The sequence below is a fragment of the Hypomesus transpacificus genome, chromosome 11, assembly GCF_021917145.1.
Source record: "Hypomesus transpacificus isolate Combined female chromosome 11, fHypTra1, whole genome shotgun sequence".
Classification (NCBI taxonomy): Eukaryota; Metazoa; Chordata; class Actinopteri; order Osmeriformes; family Osmeridae; genus Hypomesus; species Hypomesus transpacificus.
In genome coordinates, this window is record NC_061070.1 from 4,045,812 (window position 1) to 4,066,820 (window position 21,009).

Here is a 21,009-nt window from a genome sequence, read left to right on the forward strand (position 1 = left end):
CAGTCCTGTAAACAATAATCAATCTCAATGAACCACACTGAGCCTTGATCCGGCAAACTAGCCCTTTAATGAAGCTGTGACCTTGGCACACGAATGTGAACTCCAGGCAGACAGGACTGAAATAGGATAGTCACACTATGACACTGCAAAAGTGATGGGACAGCCCAAAGGCTTATTTTTTTAGATCATGTTTTTTTTTGTCCCTTTGTCTTTATAGGTGTCATGATAATAGAATCATCTCATATTTCACACAGGTTTCACAAGTCTTCAGTAGCACATTTTATTCACGGTAGTTTGACCACCAACAGCTTTCATGAATGTTTCATCATGAACTGCAATCCGCATAAAGACCCAATAAAGTGCTTTGTAACACATATACAAACATATTCTATGGTATATTCATTGTCAAGTACAAAATGTAATCATCTTTAAATCAGTCTTTGAATATTATTAAATATCATTACTTACAAAAATATTTGTTTAGAAAAAACATTCAAAAAGAAAAACTCTGATCAAGTTTGTATTCAAATACAACTGGGAAATCAGGGGGAAGCCAGTGAGACACACACATACACACACACACACACATACACACACACACACACACAACAGTCAATCCACACACACATAACATGAAATGGAAAACGGTACATTGGGTTTGGAACTTCAAACTGACCAGAGACGAACGTCGATCAGGTGACCAGAAGAAGGGACAGTTAAGTAAAACAAACTAGTGCCGTGACTAGACAATACATTCCCTGCTAACTCCACCCCTGTGCCACATCTCATAGGAATTTCAATCATTTCAAGTGAATAGTGCTTGTGTGTGTGTCTGCGTATGTGTTTGTTAGTTCATATTCATCAGTCAGTGGATACCACTGTCCTTGCCGGACTGTACCATGTCAGGGAGGGGGGTTTATAGTATTCTTTGAAAATAGTGCCAGCTATTCTCAGTCCTCGTGCCACCTTCAGTATGGTTTGACCTGGGCCCGGGGGATGTGGTTCATGGCTATGTCGTTCCTGGGAGGACAGACACACATGGTCATCAGTCAAACAGTCAGGTCAAACAGTGTTTGTGAATATGAGTGCATGTGTGTGTAATCATTTGTGTGTATGTGTGTGTGTGTGAGTCCATGTATGAGTGTATGTGTAGGTGCATGTGTGTTTGTATGAGAGTATGTTTGTATGTCACTCACTCAAAAATGTCACCTTGGTCCATCTTCCTGTAGTACTTGGCCAGTTTGATGGAGAAAATGATGCTGGGGATGAAGAAAAGCATGCACCATCCCAGGCTGAACCAGAACGCATTCTACACACACACACACACACACACACACACACACACAATAACAACAACTTAAAATACATATAGATACTGAGTGACACACCTCAATCTCACTGAGTAGCACATGTGATTGCTGGTGAATCAATATATGGTTCTGAGGCTAATGAAGATGAGGACATGTGGAGGAGGAGCAGGGGAGGCAGATGGGGGAAGAGGAGGAACAGGAGAAGCAGATGGGGGAAGAGGCGGAGGGTGAAGACGTCTTACCAGAGACTCCACCATGTAAGAGCAAACAATGACCTCTGCTGTGTCCACAGCTTGTGCAACGGGTCCACAGCGACCCACCTGCTGTGTGATCTGCAGAAAACACACACACCCAAACACACATTCAAAAACAGATACACAAAATGTGCTATAGACTATATAGTACACAAACAATACACAAACTCCAACACCAAAATGTTGGTCTACAAGCTGGCAATGACTCACCGTCATGTTGGCCCAGTCTGCGTAGGTTATAAAGTACCCCATCTGACAGTCCACAAACCTTCTACTCTCCTGGGAGAGGAAAAGGAAGGAGAGAGATGTGTGAGAGGAAAAGATAGAGAAAGATAGAGACAGGAGAGATGAAAGAAAGGGGGATAAAGTGAGTAGAGGTAAGTAATAGCAAGAGAGGGTAAATTCCTCACATTCTCTAACGACTCAAACTGAAAAATCATGAGTCACGGTAAATCAATCACCGGTCACATTTCCCTCTAGCATTCTGGGTATTGTAGTATCTGGAGAACGCACACAACACATGCAGACACAGATACATACAAGACACACACACAAAAAACATGCATACAAGCACAGATACACACACAAACACAGTTATACCCTGTAGGACTGTAGCTAGGTACAGCTAGGGCTAGTAGGCCTACATTACCAACCCTTCCCCTTTGATGGGATTTAGCTGCCACACCTTCCACAAAGGAACCAAACCATTTGACCTTAACGTACGATGCATATTATATAAATATGACATATCAGTGCAGCAGTTGTTTCCCCATGTATGCAGCTGGTACTGAGAACTCACATTCTTAATGATGAGTGAGGTGTTTGTGTTGAGGAAGTCCTGAGCAGTCCCTACTTTCCTCAGCACATTCTCCACTGTGCCCTGGAGGGTAGAACCAAAGAGACGGAGAAAGAGAAACAGCAAGTGAGAAACAGAGAGAGGGAGATGGAGCACGAGAGAGTAAGGGAGAAAGGTGGAGAGAAACAGAGAGAGCGTGAGTGAGAGTTGATGAGTGGAGTAGGAGAGCTAAATGTGCTACTTCAAGTGTGTCAGTGCTGCTGACATGGATTCAGTGTGTCACCTACATTAACTTGTGTTGCTATTGCATGGAGGGCCTGGATGGTAGAGTTCAGATTCTCCTGGAAGAGAAGATGTAATCAGGTTTAGGGTTCACACAGCCCGGAGAGACAACCATCAGTTGAACAAAGTCATGATAGGCTTCGCTAAAAGAGGCTTAGCCATGCTAATATGTGTTTGTCTAGGCTAGGCTAAACTATGCTAGCCTGGGCTGGCATAGACTAGGCTAAAATAGGATACAATTTATTAGGAAGGATTAGGATAGGATAGACTAGGATTAGAATGGATATGCTATGTATGAATAGGATTAGACTAGTTAGGCTAGGCTTGGAAAGGTTAGGCTAGGCTAAAATAGGCTAATCTAAGATAACATAAGCTTGGCTAAGTAGACTCACCAATTGTGGGATGATGGTTGTATCTATATCATTCTGGATCCTCCTCAGATCTGCTGCCTCAGTCCTCAGCTCTGCCTGTATGGTGAGGTTAGGCTACAAGACAGAGGAACACACCACATTAGCGTCCTAGATCATAGACATGACAATGGAGACATACAGTATGTCAACAATACTGCAGGACATTGTGTTTGAGGCTAATGAGAATATACCGGAATAGTCACTAATTCCAAAAAGAATCAACTTGAATATACTGTAGTCTTTGTTAGAAGCAGACCAACCAAGTACCTGCGGTGTGGCCAGAGAGTCCAGATTGTCAGCTGTTGTGTTAATGTTGATCCTAGACATGTTGTTGATCTGCAAGATATGTAAACATGCTTGAACATTTGTCGTAAACATGTTATGGTGATATAAACACACACACATACCAACATATATAGGCTGTAAATACACATTCACGCACACATGGACAATCACACATGTACAGTAAATACATACACACACACCCTCTGTTACCTGCTGAGTGACAACAAAGAAGTCTATGTCCTTGGCCATGGATGAGAAACTGCTGAGCTGAGATCTTGTCTCTGGGGTCAGCAGAGTGATGGTGGGCAGGTTGATGTCATTACCCTCAAAGTTCTGCTGGATTTGCTCTGTGTACTGTAGGAGGAGAGGAGAGGGGAGGTGAGGAGAGGTGAAGAGGATAGTTGGCCGGGTATGTTATCTTTGAGGGGTTCCATTCTATTCTATCTGTCTCACCTCACCTCTGTAGTATAAAGTATCTTGTGTTGGTGGAACAACTTGTCTTACCTTGGACACGTTGAGCAAATCGTTGAGGTTTATGAGCTCGTACAAGTGAAGGGTCGACCACAGGGGCATGTCCTGCTCACAGTCCCTACACACACACACACACACACACACACACACACACACACAAACACATATACACAAAGGAGGGGATGTCAGGCTACATGTAGATGTCTTTTCTATCAGACAATATAGATGCATTCCTGTCAATATAGATGTGTGAGTGCGCATGTGTGTGTGTGCGCGTGTGTCTTTCTACCTACTTGTAAACCTCAGTGAGAGTGAGGTTAGATTTGAGACCCAGTGTCTCTGACAGATTAAACCCAGGGATCAGGCCTGGAGTGTCAACCAGCTGTGGGGGAAACACACAGGTTACTAATGCATCTATGTCCATGTGTGTATGTGTCTGTGTGTGTGATGTGCGTGTGTGTACATGTATAATTGAGCAATATGTTCGAACAGATAGGGTAGCGGTTCAGTTTCATGTCCATGTTGCCATCTCTCTTATCAGTAAACTGTCTCTGGAATTGGAAACCTTTCTCTGGATCTTGTCCATGTTAAATTGTTGGTTTGCCAAGAACACATCTGTGTGTGTGTGTGTTACCTGCAGCAGCTTCCCGTTGTGCCAGGGCTGACAGACCAGGGTGTAGACATTGCCGCCCAGCAGGAAAAGAACCAGCACCAAGAGCATGAACAGCCAGGAGAACAGGAAGCTCAACCCTGCACCTCTGCAACCACATCCAGGTCAAGGGTCACAGGATAAAAGGTCAGTCATGAGACTTCAACAGGCCTAAACATAGTTTTATGTTTTTTAAAGTTTTTAGCAAAACTATCCAAGGAATGGAAAGTAAATAGAAAAAGCTTTTTTCATTCATTTTGATTCTATCATCCTGTATTATATTCCATGCTATCATAGTATATTAGAGTAAAACAATATAATAGTATATTATGTTATATTTCATTTTACTCTACTCAACTATATTCTATATTAAATTAATTAGTATAATTCAGGACTCACATCATGAAGAAGGAGCCCCCACATTCTGAAGTTCCGGAGCGTTCCATCGGGTCAGCCTTGGGCCTCAGACCCACTGGGCCCAGAATTAGCCCCATCAGGTTACACACCACCACCAGCAACACCAAACAACACAGGACCAAAAACACACTCCCCCTGGAGGGCACACACACACAAACAGACAAACACAGACAGACACACACACACACAGACTCTGAGTGACTAAGCATTTCTTCGCAAAATATCAGGAACTGTGAGTGTCAAACAGTAATTATTATTTCACTTGTTTTACTGTTCAACTTGATAATCCTTGTTGTTGATGTTTACCTGATGTGTTCAGCTCTCTCAGTCTCAGGTTTGTACTGGCCAACGTACTTCATTGCCTGTCCCAGTTCTTCAGCCAGGTTGTTCAGGGTGGACACAGGGATGTCACTAGTCACCTTGGAGATCTGGCTTTTAATATCCTCCAGTTGCTTTTTTACACCTGGCACACACACATACATTAGTTTGTAACACAGTACTGCATACAACAACAACAACATTTTACAATTAGTAGAGATACACAGTTCACTAAGGCAGTATTGTCAATGAAGTATTAAACATGTTGTACAGAACTACTAGATCCTGTCTCTGCAGCATACTCACTTTTGACAGCATCCTTGGTGTCATTGGTCACTCTCTGGGGAATGTTCTGGAAGAAAGTTTCTCCCTGTAACAGTAGGACAATCAGCTCTGGTCTGTACTGACGGCCTACAGACAGCTAAATCCCCCAACAGCTAACCCCCCAGACAGAAAGCTAGTCCTACAGACAGCTAACACTAAACACAGACAGCAAGTCCTAAAGACAGCTAACTCTAGACACAGAAAGCTAGTCCTACAGACAACTAACACTACAGACAGCCAAACCCCAGACAGATAGCTAGGTCCACTGACAGACAGCTAACACTACAGACAGTTAATTTTAACCCCGCAAACAGACAGCTAACCCTATAGACAGACAGCTAGGCCAACAGACAGCTAACCCCAGCCAAGCCCTACAGACATGTCATTCAGAATATTCATTACTACGTGTTCCTGTACTACAGTTTTCTGTGTGTATGCTCTGGATAAGAGCGTCTGCTAAATGACTAAATGTAAATGTATGGCCTCACTCTCTCCCTCTGGTACATATATGACAATATGGACCTTGTAGTCTTCAGCTTAAAGGTTATCAGTCCATCTGGTTTTCTTTCTATTTTTCCTCAAAGAGAAAAGCCAATCGATTGAGCATGCAGGTTCCAGCTGTTATTGGCTAATCAGTGGTTACACACATGGGCTGACCTTCTCTCTACACTGTTTATCTCTGGGTCTCATTCTGGAATGTAGGGTGATAGTGGGCGGAGGAAGAGGAGGTTATATTACATGATGCTGTGGTTATTTTAGAAAAGGAAAAATGAGATATTACGGGATTCGATACTAAGAAGACCAGTGTTTGTGTGTATGTGTGTGTGTGTGCTGAGTATGTGTGAGTGTTGTTATCAGACTCACTCACCTCCTTCACTTTAGAGTTGAGATCAGCTTTATTGACCTTATCCACAGCAGACTGCAGCTCACCTATATTAGGGGTCTGGGGCCATTCACACGCACACACACACAAACACACACACACACGCGCACACACGAACGTTACAGCTCACTTTCAATCCTGCATGTAATGTCTTTAAACTGGCAACAGGGGGCAGCAAATTCAACCTTCACCCCCCCCCTCACCACTGCACTGATTATATTCCATCCTAGTTACAGAGCTGAAAGCACAGTTACAGAGCTGAATGCACTGTCAACAATGCACCTCAGGATTTCCTGTCTTCTAAACCGTTAGTAGTTAATTGTTTCCATTCAGTAATCCAGCAGACCTATCAGATGTCTGGTCCTTCTTTGTTGGTTAGCTGTTCGACCCGTTTGACCGAGACAGGACAGTTGAGCTATTGTTTAACACAAGAGGCGGTTCCTAGCAATTTGTCATACTGTGTGTGTGTGTGTGTGTAAGTGTCTAAATGTCTGCCTGTGTGTTTGTTCATAGTTGTGGTTTTGCTGAAACAAAATCCCACCACAGTGGATATTGGTGGGGTTTTAGTTAGAGTAGGACCTAATTTGACCTCAATGAAGTAAAGTCATACTTTACTTAATACTTTACGCAATTAGGTAAAATCATACTTTACTTAATTGTATAAGGAGAGGAGTTTCCTAATTTCGTCCTTCCCATATACCTGTGTTAAATATGATCCGAAATGCTTGAAGGATGTTTAATATTACAGCCATTTCCTGCAAAATAAACACTTATATAAACTCATAAACGCAATGACCCATGAAGTAGTAGTTCTATAAAAAAATGATGGCTTGGTAGTCTCTAAGACAATGTTTATGACAGCATTATGGGTACCATGGGGGTCAGATGGCTAAGCGGTTAGGGAGTCGGGCTATTAATCAGAAGGTTGTTGGTTCAACTCCCAGCCGTGCTAAATGACCTTGTGTCCTTGGGCAAGGCACTTCACCCTACTTGCCTCGGGGAGAATGTCCCTGTACTTACTGTAAGTCGCCTTGGATAAGAGCGTCTGCTAAATAATTTAAATGTAAATGTAACTAGTATAGTACATTATAGTATAGTGTACATTATAGTATGGTATGGTATGGTATTTAGCACAGTACCACACAGCTCAATACAGTATAGATAGTATATAATGTGGTATGGTATGTAATGGGTTGGGATGGGATAGCACGCAGTAAAGTATACAGTATAGTATAGGGCATAGTGTGGTACAGTGGGGTACATGTCAGTGTTACTCACTGCCAGGGAGGTGTCCAGGTTGAGTCTCTCCAGTTCTGGCTGCGCCTCAGCACAACCAACACAGTCAGGGTTCGACAAGGTTCTGTTTAAGCGTTCCTTCACTGCGCTAACATTAGCCTGGACCACCGCCACTCTGCTCATAACCGCAGACAGAGACAAGTTCAACTGGCCCAGGAGGACGTTGGTGCTGTTGGCCACTGCACGCATACACACGCGCGCACACACACAAACAAACAAACACATGAACACACACACCGACACAAACACACACACAGAGACACTATTTAGGACAGACGTAGAGAAAAATACAGTTGACTGAAACTGAACACTATATTTATCCACCCCCCCCCCCCCCCCCCCCCCCCTTCACACACGCACACAGTGTGGCATACCTTGGGCCACATCTCTGACTGACTGCAGCGCTGCATTCAGCGGTCCCTCCAACGCTTTCTGGATCTCTTTACCAAGGAGTGGACCAATGGCTGATGGACAGATGAGAGAGCATCACTACAGTACAGTATAGTACATGCAGTATAGGACAGTACAGTACAGTATAGTACAGTACAGTATAGTATCGTATAGTATAGTATAATACAGTACGGTATAGTACAGTACAGTATAGAACAGAACAGTATAGTACAGTACAGTATAGTATTATACAGTACAGTATGGTACAGTATAGTACAGTACAGTACAGTACAGAACAGAACAGTACAGTACAGTACAGTACAGTACAGTACAGTACAGTTTATTATAGTATGGTAGAGTGTAGTATAGCTTATTATAGTATTGTATACTAAAGCATACAGTAGTGTAGTTCAGTTCATTATAGTAGAGTATGCAGACAGATAGACAGACGGTCAGACAGACAGGCCGACAGACAGCTTACCATTCAGGCTATTGGACACCTCATCAACCGTCTTGTAGCTCTCATTCAGAACATGGTCAACTTCCTGTGTAGAAAACCAGGATTATACACACACACTTAGAAGAACACACACCACGGAGCACGCAGGTGTTTAATAACACAACCCACCTCAGAGATGAATGATTGACTCACCTTTCTAATCATTCACCATGAACCCGGCGGAGAAGAGAAACTCTCTCACTCTCTCTCTCTCTTTCTCTCTGTCTTTTTCTCTCTCTCTGTCTCTCTGTTTCTCTGTCTCTCTGTCTCTCTGTCTCTCTCTCTCTCTCTCTCTCTCTCTCTCTCCCTGACTCAGTGTTCCATGTAAGATGTAAGTGAGTGTGTAGACACAGGGTGCTTCAGTGACAAGTCTTTATAAGGAAGCTGGGTGGAGGGCTGGGCTGTGTCGGGACTCTGTGGTCTCCTTCAGTACATGACTGTGCACTGGGGTGGACAGTAACGGTGTTACTGGTGGAATGCCTTTCTAAAGAACTTATTCTCGGAAGTGTACTGTTTTACATGACATCCATCCATTACTCAACTATTACAAAAAAAAGTGTCACTCTTTGTGTGTTTGTATGGGTGTGTTTTTGTGTGTATGCATGTGTGCGTGTGTGTGTGTGTGAGTGTGTATGTGTGGTTGTATATTTGTGTATTTGTCTGTGGGTGCGAAAGTGTGGTTGTGTGCTTGTCTCTTTGTGTGTGTCTGAGTGTGTAGTTGTGTATTTGTATGTGTATGTGTGCATGTGAATGTACTGTAGCATAGAGTCAAACCTTCAACACGGATAACTTCCTTTCCTGTTATGATAAAGGCCAAATTATACTTCTGCATTTTTACGGACACGCACACAGGGAGCGCCCTCTCCGTCAAGAAACTCCATGCCCTCTCCGAACCCCTCGCAGAGCTCTGCGTGCACCTCCTGATTTTCCTGACTATCCGTTCGTCCGTCATTTTACGGATACCCCTTGGCTGTGATTGGTCCGTATTAAGAACTGCTTGAGTCAGGGGCGGGGTTGCCGTGACCAACAAGAGAACAGAATCCTTTGACCGGCATTGTTGTACATTTTTACAATTCATATTTCAGCTAAACAGTAGGCTACATGTAAATCAGCATCTGAATTAAAATGTGACGAGAAATGGGCAGTGTAGTTGCTGAAAATTGACTTATTTCATTGATGAAACGGCTAATTTGTAAATTTAGCATATGTCGGCCTTCCCAACAACAAATAATCACTCGCTGAGTCCATTGATGCAGCAAGTCCAGACAACGGATAGGCCTTCAAGAAGGATCTCTCCAAGCTCCTGAGATTCAACATTATAGTGATTGCAACACTTTCTGGACGATTCTGCAGAAGTAACCATAAACGCAATTCAAATTGAGACTGAGATAACCAAACTCAGTCTCACCCCGGATTTAAAGGAATACTTTAATAAAATAACTTTTTGATCGGATTACACAGATTCGTTTACTACAGCCAAGATTTAAACAGACTCCGCTTTCGACCCACAACTTCAACACACCAGCGAACGTAAATGCGACGAGCCAAATTTCTGACTGGTAATATTGGCATGAAGTAATTGATATTGTATGTGTTTTGATTAGACCTACACGTAAAACGAACTCCCGTTAGTTCACCACTAGACATTCACGTTATTAGACAAAGGCCATGATTATTTCTTTTCCCCCTTCTTTCCATCTGACCCACTGTAGGCTATGTTTTGTTTCATGTGTTAGGCCATCAAACTCTTACTAAAACCAACAACATATTTCTATTACTGTTCATTACATTTCCATTTATTCCAATAAATCATTGTGTTTCATTTTAACTCGCGTGTTCTGATCCGTCATTTTATTTGGGATCTGCTCTACACTTAGAACAAATTCATTCCTTAAGATGGGACAAATTATTACATGTTAAACATAGGATCCCTTAATGTCCTAAAACCAATATTAAGGTGGTGCCCCATACAGGATACTTTCTAATAATAAATAAATTATTTCTATCTTAAACGAGTAGACCCCGCTATAGTACCTGTACCTTACCTTGGGAAGAGTGATGAGGTAGGTATGGAGGTTGTCCAGTGTGTTATTTATCTCGACTGTAACGTGATCCACACTGACTTTGAGGGACTCGTTGCTCCTGAACATGCAAATATTCCCAGCACTGCACACACACACAAACATACACACACATACACAAAAGAAAATAAGTTAATGAGTGCCTAACATAGTAAAATACAACATAAATTATTCATCTTTGATTTTTCTCCCACATACCCTCTCATTCTCACTCTCTCTCCCACGCCCACTCAATGTCTCTCACTTTTTCACTCTCTCTCACCCCGTGTCCCTCATTCTCTCTTCCTCGGACCCACTCTCTCCCTCTCAATTTCATTCACACACTCATTCTCGCTCCCTCTCCCTCTCCCTCTCCCTCTCCCTCTCCCTCTCCCTCTCCCTCTCCCTCTCTCCTCTCTCCCTCTCTCTCTCTCTCCCTCTCTCCCTCTCTCCCTCTCTCCCTCTCCCCCTCTCTCTCTCTCTCTCTCTCTCTCTCTCTCTCTCTCTCTCTCTCCCTTCTCTCCCCACTCTTACAGTAGGATCAGTGTAGTGATGAAGGTGCAGCAGTAGAGTCCTCGTCTGTGACAGTGGAGGCTGGATGTCTGCTGTTGGTACATGCGCCCACCACAGTTGCCACAGCAACGGCAGCATGCCATGATGAATCCAACCAGGGGCATGAGGACAATGTAGAGGATCCCGATGGCAGCACACACCAGGAAGCCCACCTCGTAGACCAGGAACTGGACACACACATGAAAAAGACAAGCCATCACAATGAGTCAGTTGTCTAGTCACACATAACACAATAGGTAGACAATGTCAAAGTCTATTCTAGGGCCAAGACATGAGTTGTGACCACAGATACTTGACACCTCTCAGGTTCACTACAGGCAGCTAGACAATAGGGAATGGGATAAACCACTGCTGGCCACCATAAACAGGGACATACACACACATGCCAGACAAAAACCCACATTCCCACAGAATGAGGATATGTTACATGGCATTTTCTCAAGTTACTTCTGTGACCTTCACACACTCACACACACACACACATACTCACACACACTGAAACAGACATACACACTGAACAACACACACACACACACCTCTTTGATGGTTTCCTGGTCAGATAAGGTGTTGGGATCCTGAACAGCTTTCAACACCAGATCTGGTAGAGAGGAGAGGGAAGGGGCGCTGTGAGATTACTTCTTCTTTGTTGTTTATCAACAACTGAACAAAGGATTAGCTGATGGTAAGGTAGAGTACACACATACAACATGTCATAAAAAGGACTGACATCATACTCTGAAGATCTGGTGTCACATTTGACATCTTCCTTCTGAACTCTTTCTCTCTCTTCCCGGTTGCTCCTCTCCCTCCCTCTCTACTTTTCCTTATCTCTCCCCCTCTCTCTTATCCCTTTCCTCTCACTCTTTCTCTTCTCTCCTCAATTTCTCTCTGCGTCTCCCTCTCTTGTTCTTCCTCTCACACTATCTCCTTATCTCCTCCATTCTACCAGCGGTCCCATCTCACGCTACAGTCCCCCGTGTCAACGTCACACCTCTACACACTCAACACCAAACACTTTACAACACTGCAGGCCTCCAACGGTTGTGGTCCATTGTTGCAATAAGGAAGTCTGCTAGTCAAGGCTATTGTTGTGGCCACCCAGGTGGTTACTGTAATTGCGTAGGGGGAAGCAACTGGTTGCTACCTCGTCAGGTTTCAGAGAAGGAGAAGCAGAAGAGAAGGCTTCTCTGTCAGATTTCTCTCCACCCTACAGTCTCATTCTCTTCCAATAACTCTCTCCATCTCTCCACTAGCAGGCTCCTTCTATGCTAATTGCATTAGAGGTGTCACTGTACTCTTCTGTGTTTACCATCACCAAACTCTCAGGACACTACTCCACACATACACAAACAAGGGTGTAGTTTATGGGGGGGGGAAGTAACCCCCACCCCCCAATATTCAAACAACAACAATGTTTAAATATTATTCATGTTGTGTTATGTTACTTCAACATCCCCACTGTTCAAACCAAATCTACTCAATCTACCTTGTACACACACCTTATATGCATACCCTCCACTCAATGGCCTCTGTTTGTGTCTCTCTCATACACACTCATGCAGTCTTTTTCCATCACACACTCCCTCACTCTCTCTCCCCCTATCTCTCTCCCACTCGCTCCTTTTCTCTCCCTACCCCTCCCTCTCTTTCTCTTCTTCCTCCTCCCCCCTCTCTCCCTCTTTCCCCCTCCTGAAGAGGGTCTTACACAGGTCACATAGAGGTGTGACACATGGGGTGTGGCCAGATACTGTGACCTGATCTGCTGTCCACCCCGAAGGACGTGGAACATCTGTAGTCCAGACAGGATCATCACGATCTAACAATCAGCAGCCTGAACTACATATCCCATCAGTCATTATTGGGTGTCATGGCATTGACTGCTGCTTGTTAATTACTGACCAAGATAAGCAAAGTTGCTTGTTTATAAATACAAAGTGTACACAAGACTTCCCAGAGACGATAGATACAATCCCAGAGATAATAGGAGGCGTTTGGGGAGATGACATCACGGTGAAGGTGAACAGAGACGGGAAGGAGGTAGACATGCTGGCAGGTTACACATGCAGGTGGCATGCAGTCTTGCTAATAAGGAAAATCAAAATCCAGTCCTCAGAACTGCTACCAGGGCAAAACGCCAGGAAGAGGGAGTGAGAAAGAGATAGATAGCAAAGAGAGAGAGAGAGGGAGAGAGAGAGAGAGAGAGAGAGAGAGAGAGAGAGAGAGAGAGAGAGAGAGAGAGAGAGAGAGAGAGAGAGAGAGAGAGAGAGAGAAAGAGAGAGAGGGGGAGACAGCAAAGAAAGAGAAGGAGAGAGAGGGGGAGAGGGAAAAGAGAAGGAGAGAAAGGAAGAGAGAAGCTTGGTAGATTTAAAACGAAGGCGTCTCTAAGTGGATCAGCTTGTACACCAACACAGGACAGAACATTTAAACAACTGTTGATAAGCTGCCACTAGCCATGAACACGAGGACTATGCTTTTAAGAAAACCTTTAACACACACAAAAAACTGTTTAGATCGGTCTAATGTGCCGGAGTCCAACCTAGGAGTGTGTTTACTCCAAATAAAGGTGTGTGTATGTGCCTGCCTAAAGGTCCTTCTCTCTTGTTTTTCCGCTTAGATCAATACCAACCAGTAAGACTCAAAGAAAAAGAAAATACTTTGTGTAACAAATACTCTGACACTTATCACATTTCTATGGACTGTTTGGGTGTTGGATATGGACACAAAATCCTGAGATATGCACTTATTCAGCACCTTAGAAAGGTGCATACCAAGTTAACCATTGACAAAGTATTTCTGTGTACACACAGTCTGCGTTAAGTCTTACACTTGGTTTCTGTTTGCGGAAAAGAATCAATTAGGTGAACTAACAGTTGACCTTTGACCCGAGGGATGGTAAACACAAGCTTGGTATTTGTCAGTGATTTACATTATGACCACAGAGTTAACCAGAGGGAAACTTTGTGAATGCTTGGACCTGCCCAGTCCCCTGTTTGCATGCAGTCAACAATCTGCACGTCATAAGTTCATAAATGGTTAGCGTTAGGGTAAGGATATATGCATGATAATAATGTGTGTAATGTTAACCTATCAACATCTTTTAATAAATACAATTCCATCTACAAGTGGACTACTCAATTAAAGGGTTATAAATTGTGGGCCTATGATTCCCATTGTAAGGGTAGAACTCTCTTTGGTTACTGTTGAATTCTTGACTCGTGATTGAACTGTGCTAGAACCATACAAATCAATTTAAGTTTCCACCTAAAAAAAGAATGTGGTTTTCCGCAAAACCTTTGGATTTTTCTTTAAAACCTTTGGTACCTTTAGAACGTTCTCGGAAACCTACGGAATCTTGTACAACCCTTTTGCCTAGGAGTAGACCAGGAGAAGAACATCACTGACCTTTAGGGAAGGGGTTGGGCTGGACGGTGTGAAGGAAGGACTGGACCACCCCCGACATGAAGCCCAAGTCTGTGTCTAGCTTCGGGGTGTCCTGGTACTGGGCATGGTTGAGGCCCATGGGGCTGGATCCGCTTGGACATGGCACTGGGCTAGGGGCAGGTTGGGCAATGCTGAGCCCCAGGAGGAGCACTCCTAGCCAGGCCTGAAACATCCTGGCGCTGGCCTCTAGCCTCCAGGACCTCCATAGATTCCTGTGCAGTCCCATGACTGCCTCTGTGGCTGGGGTGATGAGACACACTGGGGAGATGTGAGCAGGGTTGAAGAGATGCAGAGAGATCACTTCATGGCACTACCTCTTCCTGGCTGGGCCTGTAGACAGACAGACACACACACACACACAGTAGTAGTGAATGGGGTGTGGCTACTAAGTAAATCATTTGTTGAAGAGAGAGAACAGGTAAAGCTTGGTAATGTTGGTAATGTAAACAAATGTATAGTGAATGACTAAATATCAGAATGGTTGGTTCAGAGCCTGAATATAGCAGCAAAACATCCACAAACAATAAACGACCATAAAGAGTTCTGTGGTCAAGCCTGTGCCCTGGACATCTGTGAGTAAACGCCTAATATTTACAGTCAGAGACATTGCTGCAACCTTTTAGTCACGTATTTCACACTTGCCTTTTAACAGGACAGCTGACTAAGGCCCAATCAATTTACTGTAACTCAAACATTGTTTACTATCAGTACATGGGGTTGTGGGTGTATGTGAGTTTCTGGGTGGCCACAGGTACCACCATCTACTTTGTGACGAGACTAAGTCAGTCTTTTAGCTGAAACCATAACCTTGTCTGTTTATTAAGGACATGATGACACTGAGAATTCTCCCTTGGTTAGATGATAAGGTTTTTTTTTTCACTGTTATCACCACAAACAGTCTTCCCACTGACTCCCACTATCTGTAAGATATTATGCTCGGGAAATGACAGTTCTTTGTTATCCATGTATTCATAAGCAAATAAAGTTGCATTAAGAGAGAGAGGGAGAGAGAGAAAGGAACAGGGCGAGAGCGTAAAAGATAAACTATGAGCTGAAGACAACACCCCACTGCTTTGTACAGTATAAACAGACACTCAGAGAGACTTAAAAACAGAGAGAGAGAAGCAGAGGGAAGCAGACAGAAGCAGATACAGTCAGAGTCAGACACAGAGGCAGGGCAGAGAGTCAAAGATAAACTTTGAGAAGACAACAACCCACTGTTTTTTACAATATAAAACAGACACTCAGAGAGTGACTGAGGCCGAAAGAGGCAGACAGAGGCAGATCCAGTCAAAGGCAGAGGCAATGTCCAATGTAGTCTCTATCTTTGTCACAGAAAACAAACCCTCAGACGCTTCCCAGTTCCAACCTCACACAAGCAGCCCTTACCCTGGGGGTGTTTACCTAGCTAGCTAGCCCCCTCCCCTATCCACTCAATCCCTGAGAGTTTCCAACACAGGAGGAGATTAGGAAGAGAGGAGAAGAAAGAGCTGAGGGGGTAGAGAGCAGACACGTGGGAATAGAAAGGTGAGGACTCAAAACAAGGTAAGGGAAGAAGAGAAGGGTTGGGAGAGGAGTGGAAAGGTGAAAAAGAGGGAAGTACAATAAGAGGGAGAGGCAGGATAGAGAACTTTACCTTTTCTTCCTGGGGTGCAGCTGGTACAGGTGAGGCTCTGCAGTTGGAAGAGTAGAGGATAGATGCCAGGTGTGTGATTCGGCTTTCTGGTCTAGTCTGCTTCTGTGTGTGCGAGTGTGTGCGAGTGTGTGCGAGTGTGTGCGTGTATGGGTGTGCGTGGTCTAAAAAAAGTGAGTGAGGAGGATGTTGGTCCCAGGAAAAACCCCACAGGCTGTTCTATCTCTGGGAAGCTGAAATGGACTGGCTCCGTGCTTGGTGAAACACAGCCACTATGAGAAAGAGGGAGGGAACGAGGGATCAGAAGAGGGAGGTGGGAGGGTCTTAACGGAACAGAGAGAAAGAGAGAGAGAGTCATGGGAAGAGTGGAGAGAGGGAGTGGAAACTAAACAAATGAGTTGGTGCGGGTACTTACCTCGGAGAGCACTGAAGCGTACGGAAACAGCTGTCTTTTTTCTTAAATCAGCACAGTCAGAAAAGAGAGGACGGCACTGTCATACAAAAACGAAATCAGGCATTTAGAACTTTCTATTAAGTCAAAGGGTTGTCCAGCACTGTCCTTCACCATGTATTCAACACAAGGGAAGTTACATATTTTGAAACAAATGTGGCAAGAATGACAGCTCATGCTCATAGTTCCAGAAAAATTCTCATACAGTATGACCTGAGTGGTGTAGGTTTTAAGTAATCATGTTCTCATCAGGTACATTCTTTCCAACCTCGCACAGCCTTCTTCTTAGCTATGGCAATGTGTAAACATGTAAACACATAGCAAATATGCAGCACTAAATGTGTTCCAATCACTGACAGCACAGGAAGGGGGTGAAGAGGACTGGGGACTGTGTCAACTTCTGATTCCAGCAAAAACAACCATTCTGACCAAATCAAATCAAAATGTACTTGTATAGCCTTTTTTACAAGCAATGTCACAGAGGGCTTAACATATGCCGATGAAACTGCCCTTCAACCAACCCAAACCCTCAAGGAAGACAAAGAAAAACTCCCAGAAAAACTCACTAGAGGAGAAAAAATTGAAAAAACCTTGAGAGGAGAAATTCAGTGAGTGATCCCCTCCTCTAGAAACGGTTGGCGAAAGAGAGGTGCAGAACACAGGCATAACATAGTAATAATCAGGCTGACCATCAGGACAACCCTCGTCTGGACAATAATAATAATAAAAAATGTATTCACTTTGTAGACTTTTTTATCAGAAGAAACACACCTGTGTGTGTGTGTGTGGGGGGGGGGGGGTAAACCTGAGAGCCATATAAATCTACAGGGACATGCTCTACCACTGAGCTACACCCATTAACAGAACACCATGACTGAAATAACATCCAAATCTAAAATTAAAGAAACCATACACTTAAATCCAGACTGCTATGGTTCTGAGTGGGCCCAAACCATGGCCTGATTTGAGATTATATTGTAGAACACATCAATCTCCCCAGCCTCTGTCTGTTAGTTCATCGAATTGATTCTTTTCCACAAACAAAAACCAAATGAAAGACTTGACGCAGACTGTGTGTACAGAGAAATACTTAGTCAATGGTTAACTTGGTAGGCACCTTTTTAAGGTGCTAAATAAGTGCATGACTCAGAACTTCCCAGCAACTTAAAGTCAACAGGGTAGACAACCTCCCTTAGGAATATACAGCCGTCGCCAAAAGTATTGGGAGCAAACATACATTTTGTGTTTGCAAAGCTCTCTGGGCCTTAGCATAAAATGACTGCTAACATAATTTCAGTAAGTCATATCATCAGCCAGGGGAAAGTGTGAGCTAGTTCTAGCCAGGTGTAATCACTCTATCATTCTGATTGGATTTTAAGAGCAAATTGACTTCTGTAAAAGAGGGGACTAGTTGTATATATTGAAAGTTTTCGCCCCCAAAAAAGTGTAAAAAAAATTATATGTGCCTTATTGTACTCCAGTATTTTATAGAAACATGTGAATACATTTTCCTCAAATACTGAACCAGCAAACTTAACATTTGTCATTTCCAAAACTTATGGCCACGACTGTACATACAGCTCTGGAAAAAATTTAGAGATCACTCCAACTTTTCCATTCATTAAAAAAAAAAGTTGACATGGACAATTTTGAGTGAGGAACAGAAGGGTAAAATTTAAGATGCCACAGAACCCTTCTTCACTCCTTCTCAACTTAAAAAAAAAAGAAAAAAAAGGGCGCAGTGGTCTCTCCATTTTTCTCCAGAGCTGCACAGCAAGACCACAACAACAAAAAATAGTTTCACACACGCCGGACACATCTTTCCAATCCCATTACAGCGACCAGGTGCTGGGCTGGGTGAAGGCAGGCAGAGCAGCAGGAGCCTCTGCTACAGCGTGCCAACACCCAGATCAGCAGCAGATTAACTCACAGCTCAACCTCTCTGGTCAGGTCTGGTCAGCCAATACACCTGGCACAGCGCCTACTCCCCGCATCCTCCCCTGTATGTCGCTACGTGGAACTCTTGGATATATAGATATATATATATAAAATTACTTAATGCAGAACGTTCCTTGATCAGCTTTGAATGGTTGGAGTAGAAGACTGGTATCTAACGATTACATTTAGTTTAGTTTCAAATACATTGATTAAAGGTGCTGTAAAGCAAATTCCATGATTTGTTTCTCTGTACATTATATACGTGTGAAATAAGTTGCTGAAAGCATGTGCAAAGCTCTAAAACTTTGTAGCACTGAAATGTGGAGTTAGACCGTTGGACAGTTTTTCACCCGTTTTCAGCTCAGGTTTTGTTTAGGCGGGGCAGAACCCATCCTAGCTACGTCACAGCCACCTATCTACGTCAGGTCACAGACGGTTTATATAATCTGCATTCTGTTACTCAGCTGGTACGATGCAAAGTAATTAACACATACAGCACTCAGAGACTGCAGGTAGGTCTGTTCTGATATCTGCAGACATCCCAGCCTGCAGAGACCCCCCCCCCCCCTAGCATTTGCAGGTATCCGGGAGCCGCTATTGAAATGCGGGAGACTCCCGGAACTTCCGGAAGACTTGGAATGTCTGTATCCAACCCAGTCTCATCCCAACTCGTCAAATATTTGGGCTCTGCCCAAGCGTCAATATTTGACGAGTTGGGATGAGACTGGGTTGCTGTATCAGCCATTGATTTAGCTAGTTGTTGCTTCAATACATTCGAGGGGGCGGAGCTTCAGCTCTTTCAGGCGACACACACCCCCAGTATCAAGCAGAGAAGACTGATGATTTTCTCACTAATTCAAAGCCTAATTTAACATACTTGTCTTTGTGTTTTTTCATTCGAATTTGGATGTGTAGTTAACAACACATTCTTCTGTGGTGTGATGAACTTGATGTGACAAAATCATTTTCAGTTCTGCTTTACAGCCACTTTAAATGGTATATACATAAAAATGATCATCATGTTCAGAGAGACCGGTATATCTCAGCGTTGGAAGAGAGTGAATCCTCCAGTTGTAACCCTCTTTCTGGCTGCTCTGGTCCCTGTTGCCTGAAGGGCTGTAGGAAACGTGAGACAACAACAGCGTTGTCCATGGAGAGATCATTACAACCTGCAAGACAGGCCTTGACAGGCAAACAACAGCCTGTTATGGGGAGCAGAGCAATCAAAGGGTGCCTGGCAACTGGAGCTCGACATAACACTTGCTACTTCTAGTGCTCAGAATGATATTGTTGTTGTTGATGATGATGGGCAGGGTCATCGTAGGGTATTCTCTCTTGTTAGGTTGAGAGCCAGCATGTAATGGTATGATGATAAAATACAAAGACAAAGTTGTGACATTAAGACCAAAATATGTCTGGCAAATCTCATGCAACACCCTAGAAAGGTGCATTCAGACAGTATGTTTCTTTGTAAACACAAACATTATACTGTGACAGTAGGTTGGTGAACTCCACAATCATTTGCATCACTTTGCATACTCTTTCACAGCTCCAACTGGGATTAATCAAGCCAGCTTTCTCAGGCTGAAGTGTAGCGGTATGACCTCTGTACTCACCTTCAATTTTTTGTCTCCTCTTATAAATGTCTTCTCTGTCTTCCTCTCTTCTACTCAGTTCTCATCTTGTTTTCTTCTCCACCACTCAAGCTTTTCCTGCTAGTCTTCTGAAGCTGCTAGTAATCAGCCTATCACTTCAGCCCTATTTTACCTCGCCAGCCCAGTTACATCAATTAAATGCTTAACCTTTAATCTGCCCTGACACCAACTCTGCAGTGAATCTAGTGATCACTGACTACTTCTCCTCCCCTCAGACTGACTGACCGACCAATCTGACAGAATGGATATCTCTGTGAATGAACTCTGGCTTCCATCTGTCAATAATGACAAAGCAAACACTACTTCTAAAAAGGGAGCAGCAAACTCCAAGTATTCAAATGATACTGGTGATGGTGGTGTGCATGTGACATTGGATCTAAATTGAGGCCTAAGAGTTGTTTTACACGTCAGCAAAACTCTGACGTTTAAAACAACTGCTGCCATTTGGCAAAACTAGCACATGAATCACAAATTTGGGAAAGCGCTTCCTTCCTCTCACAAGCAATGCTTCAACTGTCAGATTTAGCAACACCCACCTTCCTGTCAGCTATCCTCGTCTTTGTAACCAGGGAATAGATCATCACTGTAGCAAAGTTATCAATTGTGGCTTCACGGCCATTGTCGCAGCTGTCATGCTCCTCTTTGGCGTCGTTTCATCAGCTTCGCCCACATCA

At 43.6% G+C, this 21,009-nt stretch overlaps 1 protein-coding gene across 1 annotated transcript; it reads right to left on the bottom strand.

The window, feature by feature from the left end:
- Positions 1–255: 255 nt before the first annotated feature.
- prom2 (prominin 2) lies at positions 256–20,548 on the bottom strand. The gene is made up of 26 exons (XM_047030145.1): positions 20,297–20,548; positions 16,707–16,782; positions 16,295–16,563; positions 14,620–14,988; positions 11,754–11,815; positions 11,179–11,384; positions 10,630–10,750; positions 8,567–8,630; positions 8,070–8,159; positions 7,678–7,874; positions 6,385–6,459; positions 5,499–5,562; positions 5,181–5,337; positions 4,857–5,009; positions 4,443–4,566; positions 4,102–4,190; positions 3,842–3,926; positions 3,548–3,691; positions 3,320–3,388; positions 3,035–3,127; positions 2,648–2,701; positions 2,364–2,444; positions 1,775–1,843; positions 1,553–1,642; positions 1,197–1,309; positions 256–1,020 (listed from the first exon to the last, which is right to left on the bottom strand). The coding sequence occupies exons 4-26, from the start codon at positions 14,882–14,884 to the stop codon at positions 969–971; spliced, it is 2,517 nt and encodes an 838-aa protein (XP_046886101.1). The 5' UTR covers positions 14,885–14,988; positions 16,295–16,563; positions 16,707–16,782; positions 20,297–20,548; the 3' UTR covers positions 256–968.
- Between the last annotated feature and the right edge of the window lie 461 nt (positions 20,549–21,009).

Excerpts from the sequence above, each read along its gene's own strand:
- prom2 (XM_047030145.1), bottom strand. The coding sequence starts at position 14,884 with ATGGGACTGCACAGGAATCTATGGAGGTCCTGGAGGCTAGAGGCCAGC. Across the intron at positions 2,445-2,647 it reads CAATAGCAACACAAGTTAAT|GGCACAGTGGAGAATGTGCT; the intron begins GTAGGTGACACA and ends TCTACCCTCCAG. Across the intron at positions 1,021-1,196 it reads GACCAAGGTGACATTTTTGA|GAACGACATAGCCATGAACC; the intron begins GTGAGTGACATA and ends CTGTCCTCCCAG.